At 36.4% G+C, this 16,967-nt stretch overlaps 1 protein-coding gene across 5 annotated transcripts in view; it reads left to right on the top strand.

Moving 5' to 3' along the window:
• Positions 1-12,244, top strand: part of LOC128860692 (ral guanine nucleotide dissociation stimulator-like 1) — a 45,737-nt gene extending 33,493 nt beyond the window's left edge. For all 5 annotated transcript variants that reach the window (XM_054098357.1, XM_054098356.1, XM_054098355.1 and 2 more), the window contains 5 exons: positions 8,680-8,781; positions 8,949-9,821; positions 9,888-10,040; positions 10,218-10,367; positions 10,498-12,244. In XM_054098357.1, coding sequence (XP_053954332.1) covers positions 8,680-8,781; positions 8,949-9,821; positions 9,888-10,040; positions 10,218-10,367; positions 10,498-11,532 — 2,313 coding nt within the window. In that variant the 3' untranslated portion in view covers positions 11,533-12,244. The remainder of the gene's footprint in view (positions 1-8,679; positions 8,782-8,948; positions 9,822-9,887; positions 10,041-10,217; positions 10,368-10,497) is intronic.
• Positions 12,245-16,967: the final 4,723 nt, after the last annotated feature.

Here is a 16,967-nt window from a genome sequence, read left to right as displayed (position 1 = left end):
TTCAAACTAGCTAGTATAACCAGGTTTTTAAAGGCCACACAATGGTTTTAAGAGCACCAAGTGAGCAAAAATAGGATAGTTTCGGTGGTATCACCAGGGGCCTCTGACTAAACTAAGGACAGCCACTTCATTTGTCGTAGCCTAGATAGGCAAAACCAATTATTTACTATCAAAAATGGCGTTTTTTTAATTATTGTCCAAGAAGTACTTTTTTCACGCCGTTTGTGGAAGCCTCAAAACTGGTTCGCTTGTGCGAACGAGCGTAATATTTATTTACTATTTATTGAGTCAACCAAGCTTGTATCAACATTTTTAGGAAGGAGTAAAAATATGCAAAATAAAACAAATCCCGAACCTTGAAAGAATTTATGTCATTTGAAAATATAAACTCAATAAATATATTTTAAATATTTCTATAGAATATTACGCCAGATGAGCCAAACACATTTCTGCATTCCATACAGAGGTTTATGGCATTCGCGATTTGTTTACTTTTGCATAAATTACTCATTGCGTTCATACATATACATACATACATTTCTGCGGAAAACAAGAGCTTTCAATTTTTTTTAATAATCAGAAAAGCAGCCATACGAACAGCAAGTCAAACAAATTGTATTTTGCCGTAAAAAACCGGTTTAACGAAGTAACACACTGCCCTTTGTTCAATGAGTTGATAATTCTTTGAGAAAAAGTCCCGCATTGCAACTTTACATACGTGAGAGTGAGAATAGGGAGGGGACATCAACTTAGTAATTATTTTAATAAAAAAATACCTAATAATTTTAAGGCTAGTCAATTTGAAGGAATATATTAAAGTGAAGCCCGTACATACATACGTGCATGCATATTGATTGCCACCGGGAATAAAAATACAAAAATAATAAACATTTCCAAGTTTTTTGTTTTCATTTTCATAATCATTTGGTTAATGAAAGTAAAGAGCCTTTTTGTGGAAGAAAATCCGTTTAATTATTTTTTCAATTTATACTGATATGCATTTTACCTAAATAAAAATCGATTAGGTGTCACTGGTATCCTATGACAAAATAAATTGTGGAGATACGAGCACACTAGAAATTTCAATATGAAGTAAAGTTATGAATCCCGATTTTCATTTTGTCATAAATATCGGGATTAATCCTGGGATTCTATATTAAAAAAAAATTGATTGAAACCATCTGTATGTGATGAAAAATTAGATAAAAACAGCTTGGGAAAAAGGAAATCCATTATTTTCTCGGTAGATGGCTGTAGTGATCCATATCTCATAAAGTATAGATCAAACAATTTAAGGTTTATGCTCGTTGTCCCCAATGTTTCGCTCCAATACTTCGGCTGTAAGATTTTGTTCTTCGCCATTTCCCTCGTAATCAGATCTAAATCTTTAAACACCATTTGTAGGGCGTTTGACCGAGCTCTTCCTTTTATTTTTACTGAGCATAAAGATGAGAAGACTTACATTTTTATACCACCTCCCTACAGATGGCTTTTTATGAGGAACTTTTTCGTGGCAGAAATATAGCCGGAGCACAGTGCTGACAAAAGTGTTGACAATAATGCAAAAATCGAAAGCCTTGGTATTTGGATATTTGGCGTCATTTGCTAAACTCCAATCAAAAAATTGTCTAATCTATTTTGAGATAAAATATACCTTAAGCCTTGTGCCATATAAAAATATTGTTGTGGTGAAAAAATTCTTTAAAACACATTTTTATCCTTAAGACGATATACCGCTGTACTTTTATAAAGATAATTATGATGAGCCCAAAAATATATGACTCATGAAAAAAATTAAAAAACAAAAAATTTATTTGCCTAAAATTGGGAAAATTTAGAGACACAAAAAACTTCCCACAATTCTTTATGGTTTTGGCAATTTTAGCCCTCTTTTACTAGTTACTTCTGCGGCTGCCGTAGCCAAATGGAGTTGGTGCATAGGCTCGACTCTCCGTGCATGAAACAGCAAAATGATTGAGAAAGTTTTTTTTAATTGAGTTTAAAAATTGTTTCTAATATTGAAAAAGAAAAATGTTCGAATAGGAAATAGATTTTTTCCAGATGTAAAAGTTTTAAAATTTATTTATAGGCCACCTTTTATTGCGATCACAGTTTTACATACGCCTTCATAATTTCGGGATTTCGGGATCAACATGTCTAGCACATATGTATGAGCATGGCGTATATATATATATACATGTTTGTGTATTTATATCAGAAAGTATTTGTCTTTGCACTAAATACCGCATTAGACAGAGCGACGCGCAGATATCTCTTTATCTGATTTGCATAATTCCCATTTTTTTTTATTTATTTATACCGACTTTATTTATTTGTTTTTATTTTTAGGACACGAGTAACATTGAAAATGGATTTCGCCAATTCTGTTTAGACGCTTCTTATTTTCGTGTTAACTTTTCTATTTGAAGCGCACGAGGGAAATGTCGAACTGTCAAGGCTTATAGTGGAATAGTGTAGAGTAGCGAGCAGGGGGTTCATCAGGGTCAGGGACTGTATTTTTGCAAAGTTGTTTATCATGCGAAAATCGTCTTAAGGAATTGGGGATGCGTGTTTACATGAATGTTTATGTTAATGGGGCTATTAGACATGATTGATGAAAGAGAAAAACAGACAATATGCGGCTTTTCATGCAACACTTTTTGGTTGTGCTTTTTGAGTAGGCGGAATTAAAAACTCATGTGAATCTTGTACTTTAAAAATGATAATTTAAGCCAATGTCGATTTTAAGTGATTGAATTTTTATATTATAAATGAAAAAAAAAATGTGGGGATTCCCTAGGGACAATGCTAGTTAGGTAAATAAAAAAATTATAAATTAAATAAAAAAAAATTTAAATAAATTTTAAAACGGACTAAAATTTAAAAAAATATTTTCCCCTTGGACTTTTAACATTGTTGACTTCACAGTTTGTAATTGCGAGGTTTGAAGAGCTATAAAAATATGTATTTTTAATATTGTAAATAGCAAAACGTGAGCTCACCCAGTATCGACCTTTAAGGAGCGTAGAAAGTAACATTCGTCAAGAAAATTCTTACTGCTTACATCTAACGCATTTCTCGTGTAAAACCAAATTGGATGATACACACATATGTATATAATTGTTTTTTTTTTTTCTTTCTAACATTTGACCTCAACATCATGCCGTGGCATGGGTAAAGTTTTTCATTTAAGTAATATATTTTCTGAATACAAGCCAAACCAAATCATAAATGCTTATATTCTAACATCTCGACACCAACGCCACCTATGGGGTAATTTTTTTGCAAAGTTCTCTTATTTCATATAAGTGATATTTTTTTTAATATCAGATGAATCGGCAAAATGTCGACACCAGCGCCACCAAAATGCCTCTATGCTCTGAACAATGCTGAGAATTTCAAGTATCTAGTTCATGAGGTACCTACTTTAAAATCGATTGCAAAATTTATATCGAGCAGATAAGAACGAAAAGTGTTTAAAATTCGTTTAATACTCCCTTCCCAGCCAATTCAATCAAGCGCCAACAAATTGCGAATTTATTCAACTCATATTTTATAGAACCCCAAAAGTTCAAAGAAATTCCTTTTTTACAAATTATATACACATCTTTCTTTTTAAATTCCACGCAAAGAAAATTTCTCATAAATTAATTTTTCAGAAACTTACATATGTATATACACACATATTGGCCTTTCAAACGAGTTAATTACGAGCAAATTGTGCTAATTGTAGCAAATCTTTTGAGCACTCAAACAACTTTGGAAACAATTATTTTCAGGCTGCTGTGCCATAATTCTGTAAGTGGAAGCGCTTTAAAAGAATATTTTCTCAAAAACGAAAAAAAAAAAACCAAAACAAAAAATTAAATATAAAAAATTATAATAAATATACACACAGCTAGTTTTGAGTGGCAAATTCCGAAAAATCTCTTTTTTTTTGTTGGGCAAGGACGTTTTGTGGGAATTTCAACACGCCACTATGGGCCAGCGTACTTCAAAAGTGGCCAAAATTCGAAATTCGACAATATTTAAAAAAATTTTCAGATTGTCGTAAAACTCGTTATTCGGGGGTTTTCAAGGTCGCTGGGTCCGAATTTGATGTAAGATTTTAAAAATTCAACATCGTGGACCCAATACGTCGGACATTATTTTAAAAATCTTTCAGATTGGTGTGAAACTTGATGTTGAAGGTTTTATTTAATTCGTATTCGCAATTTTTAATGAATTTTTTAAAAGAATTTTGTCCATTTTTCTTCTGGCAGCATTAAATTTATTTTTTTCCAATTGCTTTGAGTGTAGATAACGAAAGTGTGAGGCGATTTAACGTTTCTGTATCAATTGTAGTTACGCTAAGCGATTTGAAATAAATAAGTATTGCAAAGAATTAGCAACACATAGCAAAGGGAACAACTGTATATAGCAAAAAAACGGCTGATCTTCTATCGGGGAGCGGAGAAAGTTCTCCGCGCTCTAGTATAAAATCAGCTAATCGTATCAAAAAATGTTTAATACGCAATTAGTAGAGAATTTGATGCTCCACATTTCTTATTTGATTTATAATTGGTGCTTGCACCCTTTTTAGGTGTTTGGGCGAGCTTCCCCATTAATATTGCCGAACGGCAAATGGTTTTCCAATAGGAGCTTTTCATCGCACAAATACAGTCAGAGGTTTGCCATTGCCTGAAAGGCGATCGCTGTTAGAAAAAACTTTTTCTATCATTTTCGATGTTTCATGCACTGAGATTCGAACCTAAGTACTTTCGAATGGTAGTCACGCACCACCAATTCGTGCTACGATGGCCATTTCTTAAACGGGACTAAATTATCAAAATGCCATAGGGAACAAGATATTTGCAAAAAATTGATTTTTATGACCTTTGACCTTTAATATAACATTTTACGACGCGGACATGAGACTTTATAAGACTTGAGACAACTTTTAGAACACCAAAATAAAAGTTTATGCACAATTTCATCTTTTTATCTCTCATTCCGAGGTGTGAGTGGATTAGTCGACGGTATTATAGAAGAAATGGCATTTCTTTGGGTTTAAATTAAAATAAGCAACAAAGCGCATATCGTAGTTAACGTGCATACTTCGAGGAGTAATTTAGTCTATTATTTTCTCAATTTGATATATGAAAGTAGGAGAAGGTTTCATTCGAACATACTCATCTTTGAAATTACATCTAAAAGAACTCCCTTACTAACTTAGTCCATATTCATAAGTAAGTGATAACTAATAATTAAAATATTCTTACATGTAAATAAAAAAAGATCACTCATTATAATATTAAAAGTTCTCATTAAAAAAAACATATTGGATAACTAGGGAACGTTAGAAAATTCGAAATTATTTATTTAAAGAAGTCGCAGAATTGTTCCCAATGAATATCATACAAAGCTATTTCAGTGATTTGTGTACAAAAGTGCATATAATCATATAATTTGAACCCCGTTAAAAAAAATAAAATTGCCTTTTTGGCCAAAATCTCGAGCTTCTGGCCCATTGTGTACACCCATGAATACAATTTTTATCGCTCAATTAGTGGAAGATCTCAAGTGCTCGTGCACTCAGCTACCCCGTTTAAACAACTACATATGGATGTGTGTATGTATGCATAAGTACATACGATATGAAAAAGGCTTGTCAATATATATTTCAGCGCAGAGAAATCATAAAATGTAATTTTACAAAAAATCAAGGTGTGTGTAACTATAGAGAAACCAAAAAAAGAGAAAAAATTGTATAGTAAATCTATTTTATTTTCTTCTTATTGTTAGTGCCCTCACAATTTACAGACAGTGGTGGGGTAAATTTGAGAAATTCCATCGAATTGCGAAAATAAATGAAAGCCCGGCATATTTGTAAACAAACCGCCGACGAGTGTGCTTTAGTGATCGCTTCTTTCTGCTGTCCGAAAATATGAAAATTGAATTGCTGCGCGCACGTCGATTATAATAACAAGTAGCATCTGGTGCACGAGCCTATTTGCTGCTCGTACAACAACGACAACAGCAAATATAATATTGTACAACAACGAAAAATAGGCATTCGTGGGCGAAAAATATTTACAAAACGGCGAACTATTTTCGAAATTCCCCTCACCCAAAAAGTTCTCAATGTTTTTTTGTTCTTCTTGATCAGCATTTGTTGTGCCAAGCTACGAGGCACACCTGCTGCATATGCGACTCCAGCAGCCGTAGGCATAATTGCCCTTTGCTTCTCCAAAGTCCAACATTTGCTATTTAGTAAGTAATGTATAACATTTTGAATGAGCATTCAAGCATCTAGCTCACTTTTTCATATTATTCGAGGGTCGTTTGGAAAGTCCGTGCAAAAATAAAAACTAAAAACCGCCTCGTTTGAATAAAATCTTCTTGCCGCCAGCTATGTCTTAAAATTGGGGAACAAATAATAGTCCGAGGGAGCCAAGTCCGGAGAATAGTAAGGATGTGAAACGATTTGGAGTCCTATTTCCATTAATAGACCGATCTGGCTGCAACTTGGTGCGTGCTCTTCCTGCTACTAACTAAAGATAACCTTGACCAGCGCCAGTAGTGCCATCTCTCTTACTTTGCACGTATTTTTCAAACGACCCTCGTATAACATTTCTGCTACATCATCAGCTGTGTTTTGCATTTGCTGAATGCTCAGCCATGCGTTGCGTACAGCAAACCTATTATGCAAGAATAATTGAATGAGCCTGCCAAAGGCGACTATTTTAGTCTACTACTTTAATTCAATAGTTCCTGCATAACAGCCCGGCTCTATCATTACACTGATGCATAATTGAATTCATGACCAACGCCGCTGCCAGTGAAAGCGTTCAATTTAGTTTCAATTAAAGCGCGAGCCGCGTACCAGGCTTGTCGCTCCACCAGCCAATGCCCAAGCTGGGTGGGCGGCTGCTGTGTGCCTGGGCCTATGTGTTTGTCCATACCAATGAGCTGCCCCATCGCATTTAGCATATGTAATTCGCGTAATAATTTGTGTTTATAAATTTAAATTGCAATGTTGCATATTCGGTCATAAACCACAACATCGAGTCAGTCAGGCAGCCATCAGTCCGTCTAGTCGAGTTCGCGAAACTATGCATTTGCTTGGCCAGATGGTCGGTGCGGTCCATTGCCGCTGTTGATCTTGCTTTTCAATTAAATTTTCAGCGCATTTAAATTTTTACGAACACATTTCTACACTGCGAATATGCACGCGAATATACATACAAATAAATACAAATTTCTTTCACAGCTCATTTGGTTATTCTGCTAATATTATTATTCCAAGCTTTTCTTTGCATTTTGCAACCCATTCACTTTTTATTACTATACATTTACATACGTCTTGTATTGTCTGTGGCCGCTTAATTGGATAGAAAATAATTTTAACTAAGCGGTCAGTGCTTTTTACGGGATTGCATTGATTTATAAATCATTTGCATTATTACTAATTTTAATTTAAAATTTAAATATTTCACATATATTATTTTTTATTCTTTTGTGTACACAAAAGTCCCAGAATTATTCTCAATGAATATCATACAAAATAAATTATCAAGGCTTACCAATAAGTCAAGGAGTGTCTTACGTTGTCGCCAATGTCTAAATGAGATGTCCAAGCAATATCCTATAATCTTATATCCTATAATCTATAGATCACAGAGATATACCAGGGAACTGTAGGGAAGACCAACTTGCAAGAGAAGGTACCTGTATGCCAGACATAAGTAATTTTATGGAGATACCTCTCGCAACTTGTAAGCTTCTCAATAAGGGCGCACTAATCAGTTCTGCAAATCAAAGATGGATTAACACTAACACCTGTGAAATTGCTAGGAAAACATGGCCAAGGCTAAACTTACGTCTGTCTAAGAGTCCAAGAGAGAGATTATAAAACTGTGTAGGCGTTTACACGCATGATTTCTGTCGTTGCTGCAGAAATGAGGAGGAGTTGGAAACAATGCAACACCTTTTTTGCACAAGCTCTAGCCAGAAGCAGGAACCGATTTTTAAAATCCTATTTCATAACAAATATAGATAATCTATACACTTTAGGTATCTACAACCTTTTACAATTTGTCAAAAGCTCAGGATGGTTCAATATGGAGAGGGAATTGTAGCCCAGCCCCCGCGGCTCACAACGGACCCATTTCGTGGTCTAAGTGGCATCGTTGTCTCTATGTGCGATGCGGCTGCCAAACCTAACCTAACCTACCAATAAGTCAGGGGCTATAGTTATTTAATGCAGCTTATCAAAGTTACAATGGGCTCTTATTTACGAGAGACCTTGTCGATTCGAAACGCCGAGCTCGCGCCTTAACTCTGTCGCATAACACAAAAAAAAGTTAAATACATTTTTTATTCTCGAACAGCAGCTGCTTTTTTTATAGAAAACAAAAACCCTTACGACTCTTTCACTCTATCGAAAATTCATATACTCTACATAACTTCCAGGATATTGATTTATTGTCAGCATTTTCAGCTCAACTCACCAGTCTTTTACACCCACATACCTTCATTTACTCTTTACGTACATAAATACACACTTATATATGTATGTAGGATTTAATTTTTTGCCTTAACTCTACCTTAGAACTTTCTTTGTCTTTCCATCAAGAAACCACGTGTAGTATAATTTAATGTTCATCATTTTTCATTTTGATCTATGTGCCATTACAGCCCACGTGGCGTCTCTGGGGCGAGGAGCACGAGAAAAATGCCATTTTCACTGTCTACCTTAAAAAGGTGCGCTACCATCGACCAACACCAACGGCGAATAATGTAAGTGTATGACAGCCCACCAGGCAGCCAGAGAATTGAATTTTTAATTAACTCTGTTTGCCTAAAAGGCAATCACTTTGGCTAACCGAAACGAATTTATGTACATTAATCAATTTTCTCTATTTCCCACTTCTCATTCCTATATTTTTTGGTTTTGGCTGCCATAGGATTCGGACGATGAAATTAGCCACCTCGAATGGGAAACGGTGCGAGTGCGCTTCGTGAAGGCGGCCACACTGGCGCGTTTGGTCGAAGCGTTAGCCACAGACGATGGTGAATTGGAGTCAACATTTATCAATGTATTTCTCTCCACATATCGCACATTCTCCACTCCCAAGGAGGTGCTCAATTTGCTCATACGACGCTATGACACACTCAATGACAAACATCTGCAAGAGATCGAAGAGCATCAACAACTCGAGGATGTCAGCTACGATCCGGCGACGTCCATACACGAACAACACAAGAAAACTCTAGTCTCAGCGTTGCATGTGTGGTTGGATGGGTTTCCGGAGGACTGGAATGAGGATAACCTGCGGCAAATATTGACTTTTGCGTCGAAACGTCTGCCGCGCTCAGATTTGCATGTGAAGGTGCTGCATCGTTTGGAGCGCATTCTGCGACAGCAGGTGTATGGGGAGAATAGTTTGCCACCTTGGTTGGCGAGTGGCGTAGGTGGGAACACGAATGGCAATAATATGAATATGAGCATGAGCGTGGGTTTGCTGCCACACCACTACAACACGGAGTTTACAGATCAATTTGCAGGGCTATGCTTGGCGCCGGCGTTCCGTGGTCCCACACATTTCCTGCAGGCATTTCGCTTTCCGCACGTGCCGGTTCGTCATTTCGCCGAGCAGCTGACGCGCATGGATTCGGAGTTATTCAAGCGTTTAATACCACATCAGTGCCTTGGTGCGACGTGGGCGCGACGGGACAAAAGCGGCTCGGAAACGGTTGTGGCTACAATAAATCAATTTAATGCTGTACTCTTTAGGGTTATTTCTAGTATATTAATTGAGCCAAGACTTAAACCACAGGTGAGTGTTGAGTAAAATCAATATAATTTTGAGTACGAATAAAATATGTTTTGTGTTGATTTGTAGGAACGTGCTTTAAATATTGCCACCTGGATTGATATTGCACAGGAATTGCGTCTGCTAAAGAATTTCTCTTCGCTAAAGGCGATCATTTCGGGGCTGCAATCGAATCCTATTTATAGACTTTCAAAAATATGGGCGGTGCTACCCAAAGAAAAGGTTAGTGATTTTATGTTACTTAGAAATGATAAGCCTACAAAGTAGCAATGGAAATAACGATAGGCTGAAGCCTTCTTTCACCGCTGCATAAATGTTTATGTTTTAAAACTAAAATGTTTGCCAATAAAGCTGAAGCCAAGCCAGTACATAAATAAATGATTTTATGCCACCTTTCAGATGGAGATTTTTAATGAACTTGCCAGAATATTTTCGGAAGACAACAACGCTTGGGCGCAGCGTGAGGTACTCATGCGTGAGGGTACTGCAAAATTTGCCGACACGGTGGGTGAACACGATCGCCATCTGCAGAAGATCATACAGAAACAAGTGAGTGCCTGCACATTGCAAACCAGTATCGACCCAAGCAACGCAACTGACTCAGACGACAAAAACACACCCCTTGCATAGCATATTAGCATAACCCACTAATTATATCTACTTTCGTTCCATGTCACAGAGCACGCAAACGTCGCATGGCACCATACCTTACCTGGGCACCTTTCTCACCGATTTGACAATGATACACGCCGCCATACCGGACACAATAGGCGAACATCAGCTCATCAATTTCGACAAAAAACGCAAAGAATTTGAAGTGCTGGCGCAAATTAAACTACTACAGGGGGCCGCCAATACGTACAACCTGCGCGAAGATCCAAACTTCGATCGTTGGTTCGCCTCGATGCTGGTACTGGATGAGCGAGAGGCACACACGCTTTCCTGCCAACTCGAATCGCCACCACCTGCGCCACGCAAGTCAACCGCTTCGACCAACACATCGCTTACGAACACGACGATCTCATCGAACTCCATGGGTGGCGTAGGCGGTAATGGGCACCGCAAGACTGACTCAATAGCGTCGAACTCGAGCAGCGGCGCCGGCTCACAATTCTATTGCGAATTGAACAACAGCTACAGTTCACATTACAGCTCGCGACACAATTCGTTAGATCGGGATGCACAAGCGCCGAATGCATCGCTGTTGTCTGCCTCGAGCAGCGTGTCAAATCTATCAATGGACTCAAGTAACTCGGGCGGACAAAAATCGAATACAAAAATGACGCATTCACATTCTACCAACGGTGTGCGCGGTAGCACTGGCAGCGGACACAATAACTCTCAGTTGAACGTGGGATCACCGATCATCAACGCACAGCTGGTGCAATCGCCCGGGGTAAAAACAAATAACGCGCCTGACTTTTACATCATACGCGTGACATATGAGACGGAGAACGTCGAGCTGGATGGCATTGTGCTGTATAAAAGCATAATGCTTGGCAACAACGAGCGCACACCGCAAGTCATACGCAATGCGATGATGAAGCTCGGCCTCGAGGCGGATCCCGAACAATACACGTTGGCGCAGGTGCTGCCTGACAAGGAGTTGGTCATGCCGAAGAATGCAAATGTGTACTACGCGGTGAATACGAACTACAATTTGAATTTCATACTGCGGCCGAAGAAGAAAGATGGCGGCAGCAATGGCAGCTAGTGCAGCGGGTGGAATGCGGAGAAGTTGGAGTTCCGTTTGATGCTCGTTTTTGTTTCGACCGCTTTGGTGCTTTAGGCGAGTTTGGGATGGAGCGCATAAGTTTCGCCACAGCTGCTACAAAACTGCAACTACAAAATTAATTACAGATATATGCAAGGAGATATTTCATACTCACAAAGATAAATTTGCTTTTTGCAAATGTTAAAATAATCTCAAATTAAGGACAAATAATTAATGTAAATAATTGTTGTGTTTTACAGTAGCTTAATTTTTACTTTATTTTTATATTTTGTTGTAATACAATATATGCATATGTATTTGTGTAAGTTCGAGAGTAATTTAAATTATGTATTTAACTTTTTTGTAGAATTCGAATCTTAGCTTATGTCTGAGCGTTTGATATGATATTTTTTATAGGTTTGTGAAAAAGTTTATCTGTTTATTTATTTTATACGTTAAACGCATAAGCTTCACTGCTTTAATACTGCTTTAAAGTAAAAAATCGTAATTATAATATGAAAATGGAGATAATACAATAATATTGTAAGCAGAGGTGTACTTTAAGTAAGATTTCGCTGTATGACAATTATTTAAACTGTAAAAATATAATATGTTGGCCGATATTCGAGATGGGTGTTCTCATCTAGGTGTATGTAAAGGGTTACATGAAGATATTTTAAAATGGTTCGAATAAATTTTTTATAAATACCAAGGCGACAGAATTTTCTTTGCAAGCTTCAAGATCTAAATATTTGGGCTTTACTGTTATCAGTATCAGGCCGGAGGAGCCAAGCCATACACCTAACAGAGGGCGTGCCAATTATTATTATTATTATTTTTTTGGTATCAGTTATAAGTGATAAATGTAAAAAAAAGTTATTTATTTATTTACAGTCTTACAAGACCTATGATACATTCTTGAAATTAAAATGCTCGTACATTTGGTATAATTTGATAAGAACAGAACCTGCGAACAGGAGCTATACATAGAAATAATATTATATAAACCAAAATTTTCACTTTGAAGAATCATGAAAATACATTTTTTGAATACGTAATTTCCATCAATCAAAACATAATCATTTCAGCGCCGCTCTAACTTTCAATACCACTTTAGGCCTCAAATACTATAGGCCTCAGTTTCACCTTTTCATTCGCACGAAATTTCCAACTGGCGAGCATTTTTGTAGGTCAGTGAACTGCTAGTAGTCGCTGGGAGCCAAATATGGCGAATACTGTGGAAGTGGGAGCAATTCGAAGTTCAATTCTTGTAGTTTTGTCATCATCAACACGTTCTTGTTTTTGCTCAGCAGTGAGCAAACGCGGCTCTCACTTTGAACAGAGTTTTCTCATAGTTAATGCTCATGCAATATAATTTATATAATCAGATATCTTTACGAGGTCAGCTAGCTCACACAACTTCACTGTTCGATCATTTAAAACGATTTTGTGGATTTTTTTATGTTCCGCCTCCTTTGCACGTCCGCTACATCGGTGTCTCTACGACCAAGTTTGAAGTCACCAACCCATCGTTTTATTGTTATTTCTTATGAAGCGGAATCCCCTTAACACTTTTTAAGCTATTACTTCGCTTGAAACGGTATTTTTTCCCACCAAGAAGCAGTGCAAAATTAAACACCAAATTCTTTTTCATCGATTGTTTTGAAATAACAAAAGTAGCGTCACTCATCGGACAATAACTCACGAATTAATAAATAGAATATCATGAAATTTTAACAGCTGGTAAAATAAATTATAAATAAATTAGTAAAATAAATAATTTGTGTTAAGCCTATCATGTGAAAAGCCCACCCAGGCTTCTTCGCCATTGCCTGTCGAGGGTGACTGCTATGGCTTAATACCCACAGTTAGTGTCAAATCCAGGATATATTAGGTGAAGCAAAAAGTTCTCTACGCATTTGCGTTTTATTTCAACAATGAAATGAACATAATTATAATTATTCTTATGCAAATGGTTCCACACAGTTTTTTATTTCTATTTTTATTTATTTATTTATTTATTTTTATTTAGTCTATGAACACAAGTTTCTTACAGACTAATTACAATGAAAAGTAAAATAACTATCGAAAATGATTTAAATACCTAAAAAAAGAATATAAAGTAATTAAAAATGCATTTTTCGGAGATAAACAAAATCTAGTTGGATAGAACCCAAGATTGAATTAAATTCACTCAAGGCTCGCACAACAGGAGCAGAGCGCGAAGGCTCCGTTTTACATTTACCACCATAGAAAGGTAAAGAGCTACGCAGATTGCACTGTGGTATACTGAAATTAAATCTTTCCACAAGAAATTAGCAGACAATACTGCCATTGATGTTATGGTAAACAAATGAAAGCGAGAGCACTGATCTTCTTACTTCCGAAGACTAATCAAAAGCAAACGAGACTGATATGTAGGCATCAGTTCAACAAAGCTCAATGAACGTAGGCCGTAACTAATAAAAATTGTTTGGACCCGGAGTGTAGAAGTCAGTGGATTTAGTACTTTTTCCCTTAGAAACTCTAATACCGAACAAGCTTTCGAAAAAATATGACTTATTTAATTTAACTTATTAATTAATTTATTTATTTAACCCTCCGTTAGGCATCCGGGTCTGGCCAGACTGGCTTTTTCGACTTTGGACTTGAATTTAACATATTTTTATTATAGCTAACGACGTGAGCTTCTAGGTAGCTTCCTGAAATTTAATTTTCTATCGATATATGGATATTACCTTTTGGAAAGGATTCTCGAACAGAACGAAGAAAAGGCCAAAACTGGGTGCCCAACCGAAGGTTTTAGAAAAGGTGTCCAAAGGAGGGTTAGTAAGCTAAAAACGTAGTATTTCTTACAGACTGTAAATAAACTGATTATTGCCCAGCACTTCAACCAAAAATAAATTAAACTTATTGTATAATTTGCTTTTTTTATTTTAGGGAAAATAATTTAGAAAATGTAACATTTCTTAGAGTTAACTGAGAAAGAATGTCAGAGAATACTTAGAAACTAGTAAACAATTATTTAGTAACATCTTGAGTAGTATGATACTTTGTGGAAACAAAAATCTAGGACAACACGATTTGAAAGCGAAATTAATTCTCTCAGAGTTCTAGAAATCGGAACATTGGAGGCCTAATTAGATCTAATTAGAATATTAGGCGCCTTGACTGAAAGTTTAATATCAAATCATGGATGCGAGCAGAACCTTATTTTATGGCTGTAACTTTTTTGTTATTTCTACAGTATTAGATTCCGATCTTCCAAAAGCTTACAATTTGAATTCAATATGCGTTTGTATTAAAAGCGAGAAATTTAATTATTAAGTCGATTCAAATCGTTTTTGGAAACGTGCACAAACATTATATTCCTCAAAGAGTAGCAAAGATAAGGGGTGTGCTCGTTTCTTTTTAGTCGAACGAAACTCTAATATAAACAAACTGAGTTTTTGTCGACTCCGAACGGCAAATAGTTTTTATGAGAAGCTTTTCCATGTCAGAAATATACTCGGACGTTCGCCTTGATTTGTGCTAACTTTTTCCGAGTTTCTCTTCTTCACATCAGTCACTGTGATATGAAATACCAAAAATTTTGTTCCGAAAGTTAGCCAGCTTGAGTTGCTGTTCAATAAAATTTTCTAAAACAAAAAATCTCACAATATTTATATATATATAAATAAATAATTGGCGCGTACACCCTTTTTGGGTGTTTGGCCGAACTTTTCCTCCTACTTGTGGCGTGCGTCTTGATGTTCCGCAAATGAAGGGACCTATAGTTTCAAGCCGACTCCGAACGGCATATATTTTTATGAGGAGCTTTTCCATGGCAGAAATACACTCGGAGGTTTGCCATTGCCATAGCGTTTGCCGCTATTAGAAAAATGTTTTTCTTAATTTTGGTCTTTCACCGAGATTCGAACCTACGTTGTCTCTGTGAATTCCGAATGATGGTCACGCACCAACCCATTCGGCTACGGCGGCCGCCTGTTTATATTTATTCCTTCTAAATAAAAAACAAATAAAACTACTCCTTCGCTGCTGCATGCACCCGCTATCCATGCAAATGACTTTCCATGCAAATATAAATGTGAATATGTATTTATGTTCTTATGTGTTTACGTATTAGATTTATGTGTAACCATAGAGTCATACAACCAGAAAATGCATTTTAGGAGTCTCAGTGCCCATTGAAGAGCACTAATTAGGGCATTTTGCCAAATTCTGTACGCAGGCACATTTTTACTTTTTTTGCGCCACTGATTGGCCACTGGCAATTCTGGCACCACAAATGTTGGCCGCTAATTACATGTTGCCCATATATTTTGGCTATTAAATACCAGTCTTGTGTAAGAATGTTAAATATGCAAGCAGACATTATTCATCAAATTAATAGGCACTTATAGAAAATAATATGTAATAATTACTAGTAGTTGGGTTGTAATAAAAAAGTAAGAATGAAAACAATAAATGAATGCAGCCGAAAGCCTCTGTAGATGGCACTGCGTTTCTTAGAGTTTTTATAATGATTTTTTTTTTGTAGAATAAAAAAATAAAGCATAAAAATAAATAAATGAAAACCATTAGTGTGCCTGCGAAAATGCGACGATTAACCGTTATACTTAGCAAATATACCGGTGGATACAAGCAATAACCACCTAACTGGACTTATTGCGAGACGGAATTGACAAACAAAAATGTATATATGCCTATTTACGTGCAACCTCTGTCTTCCTTAATATTTTTGTTTATATTTTTGACATAAAAACAGCCTCGTCTTGAAAGAACGATTTTCGACTTAGGCGGTTAATCCTTATTATGTCATAGATTTTTATTAGAGTTTTTTGTAGCAAATCCGTGAGTTAAAGTTATTTTCATTTTTTTTTTTTTTTTTTTTTTTTTTTTGTCGGGACAACTAGCAAGTGCAGCACTCAGACATTAATTGAGTCCATTGTACTACACTTGGATTCCCTTTTAATTTTCTTTAAATCTACCCGATCTCCGAAGAAATCTGAGTAGATCTTGTGGTGCCAAGGAGCCAAGATGGTCGCTTCTTAACACATCAGTGCCAAAGACCTCAAGACACACAGGAAGTGGTCCGCCGTCTCATCCTCCTCTTCACAAGCTGGGCAGAATACACTGTCTGAGATGCCCAACCTTTCCATGTGCTTTGACCACAGAAAGTGGCCCGTCATCAGTCCAACCAGCCGTCTGCACTCCCCTCTGCTTAATGACAGAAGGGTTTGCGACAGTCGATCGGACATGACAGGTAACATCAGTTTATTTTCATACTCAAACGCTATAATTTAGTGAAAAGAGGCATTTTTTTAATTTTTCCTGGATATACAGATAGTATTATTTTATTCGGCCAATTTTGATATATGCATTAATGCAATATTCAAATAATATTTTTCTAATTTTTCATTGAAACAATTTTC

This window comes from Anastrepha ludens, chromosome 4, assembly GCF_028408465.1.
Source record: "Anastrepha ludens isolate Willacy chromosome 4, idAnaLude1.1, whole genome shotgun sequence".
In the NCBI taxonomy this organism is placed as follows: Eukaryota; Metazoa; Arthropoda; class Insecta; order Diptera; family Tephritidae; genus Anastrepha; species Anastrepha ludens.
This window is presented reverse-complemented; position numbering and strand designations above follow the sequence as displayed.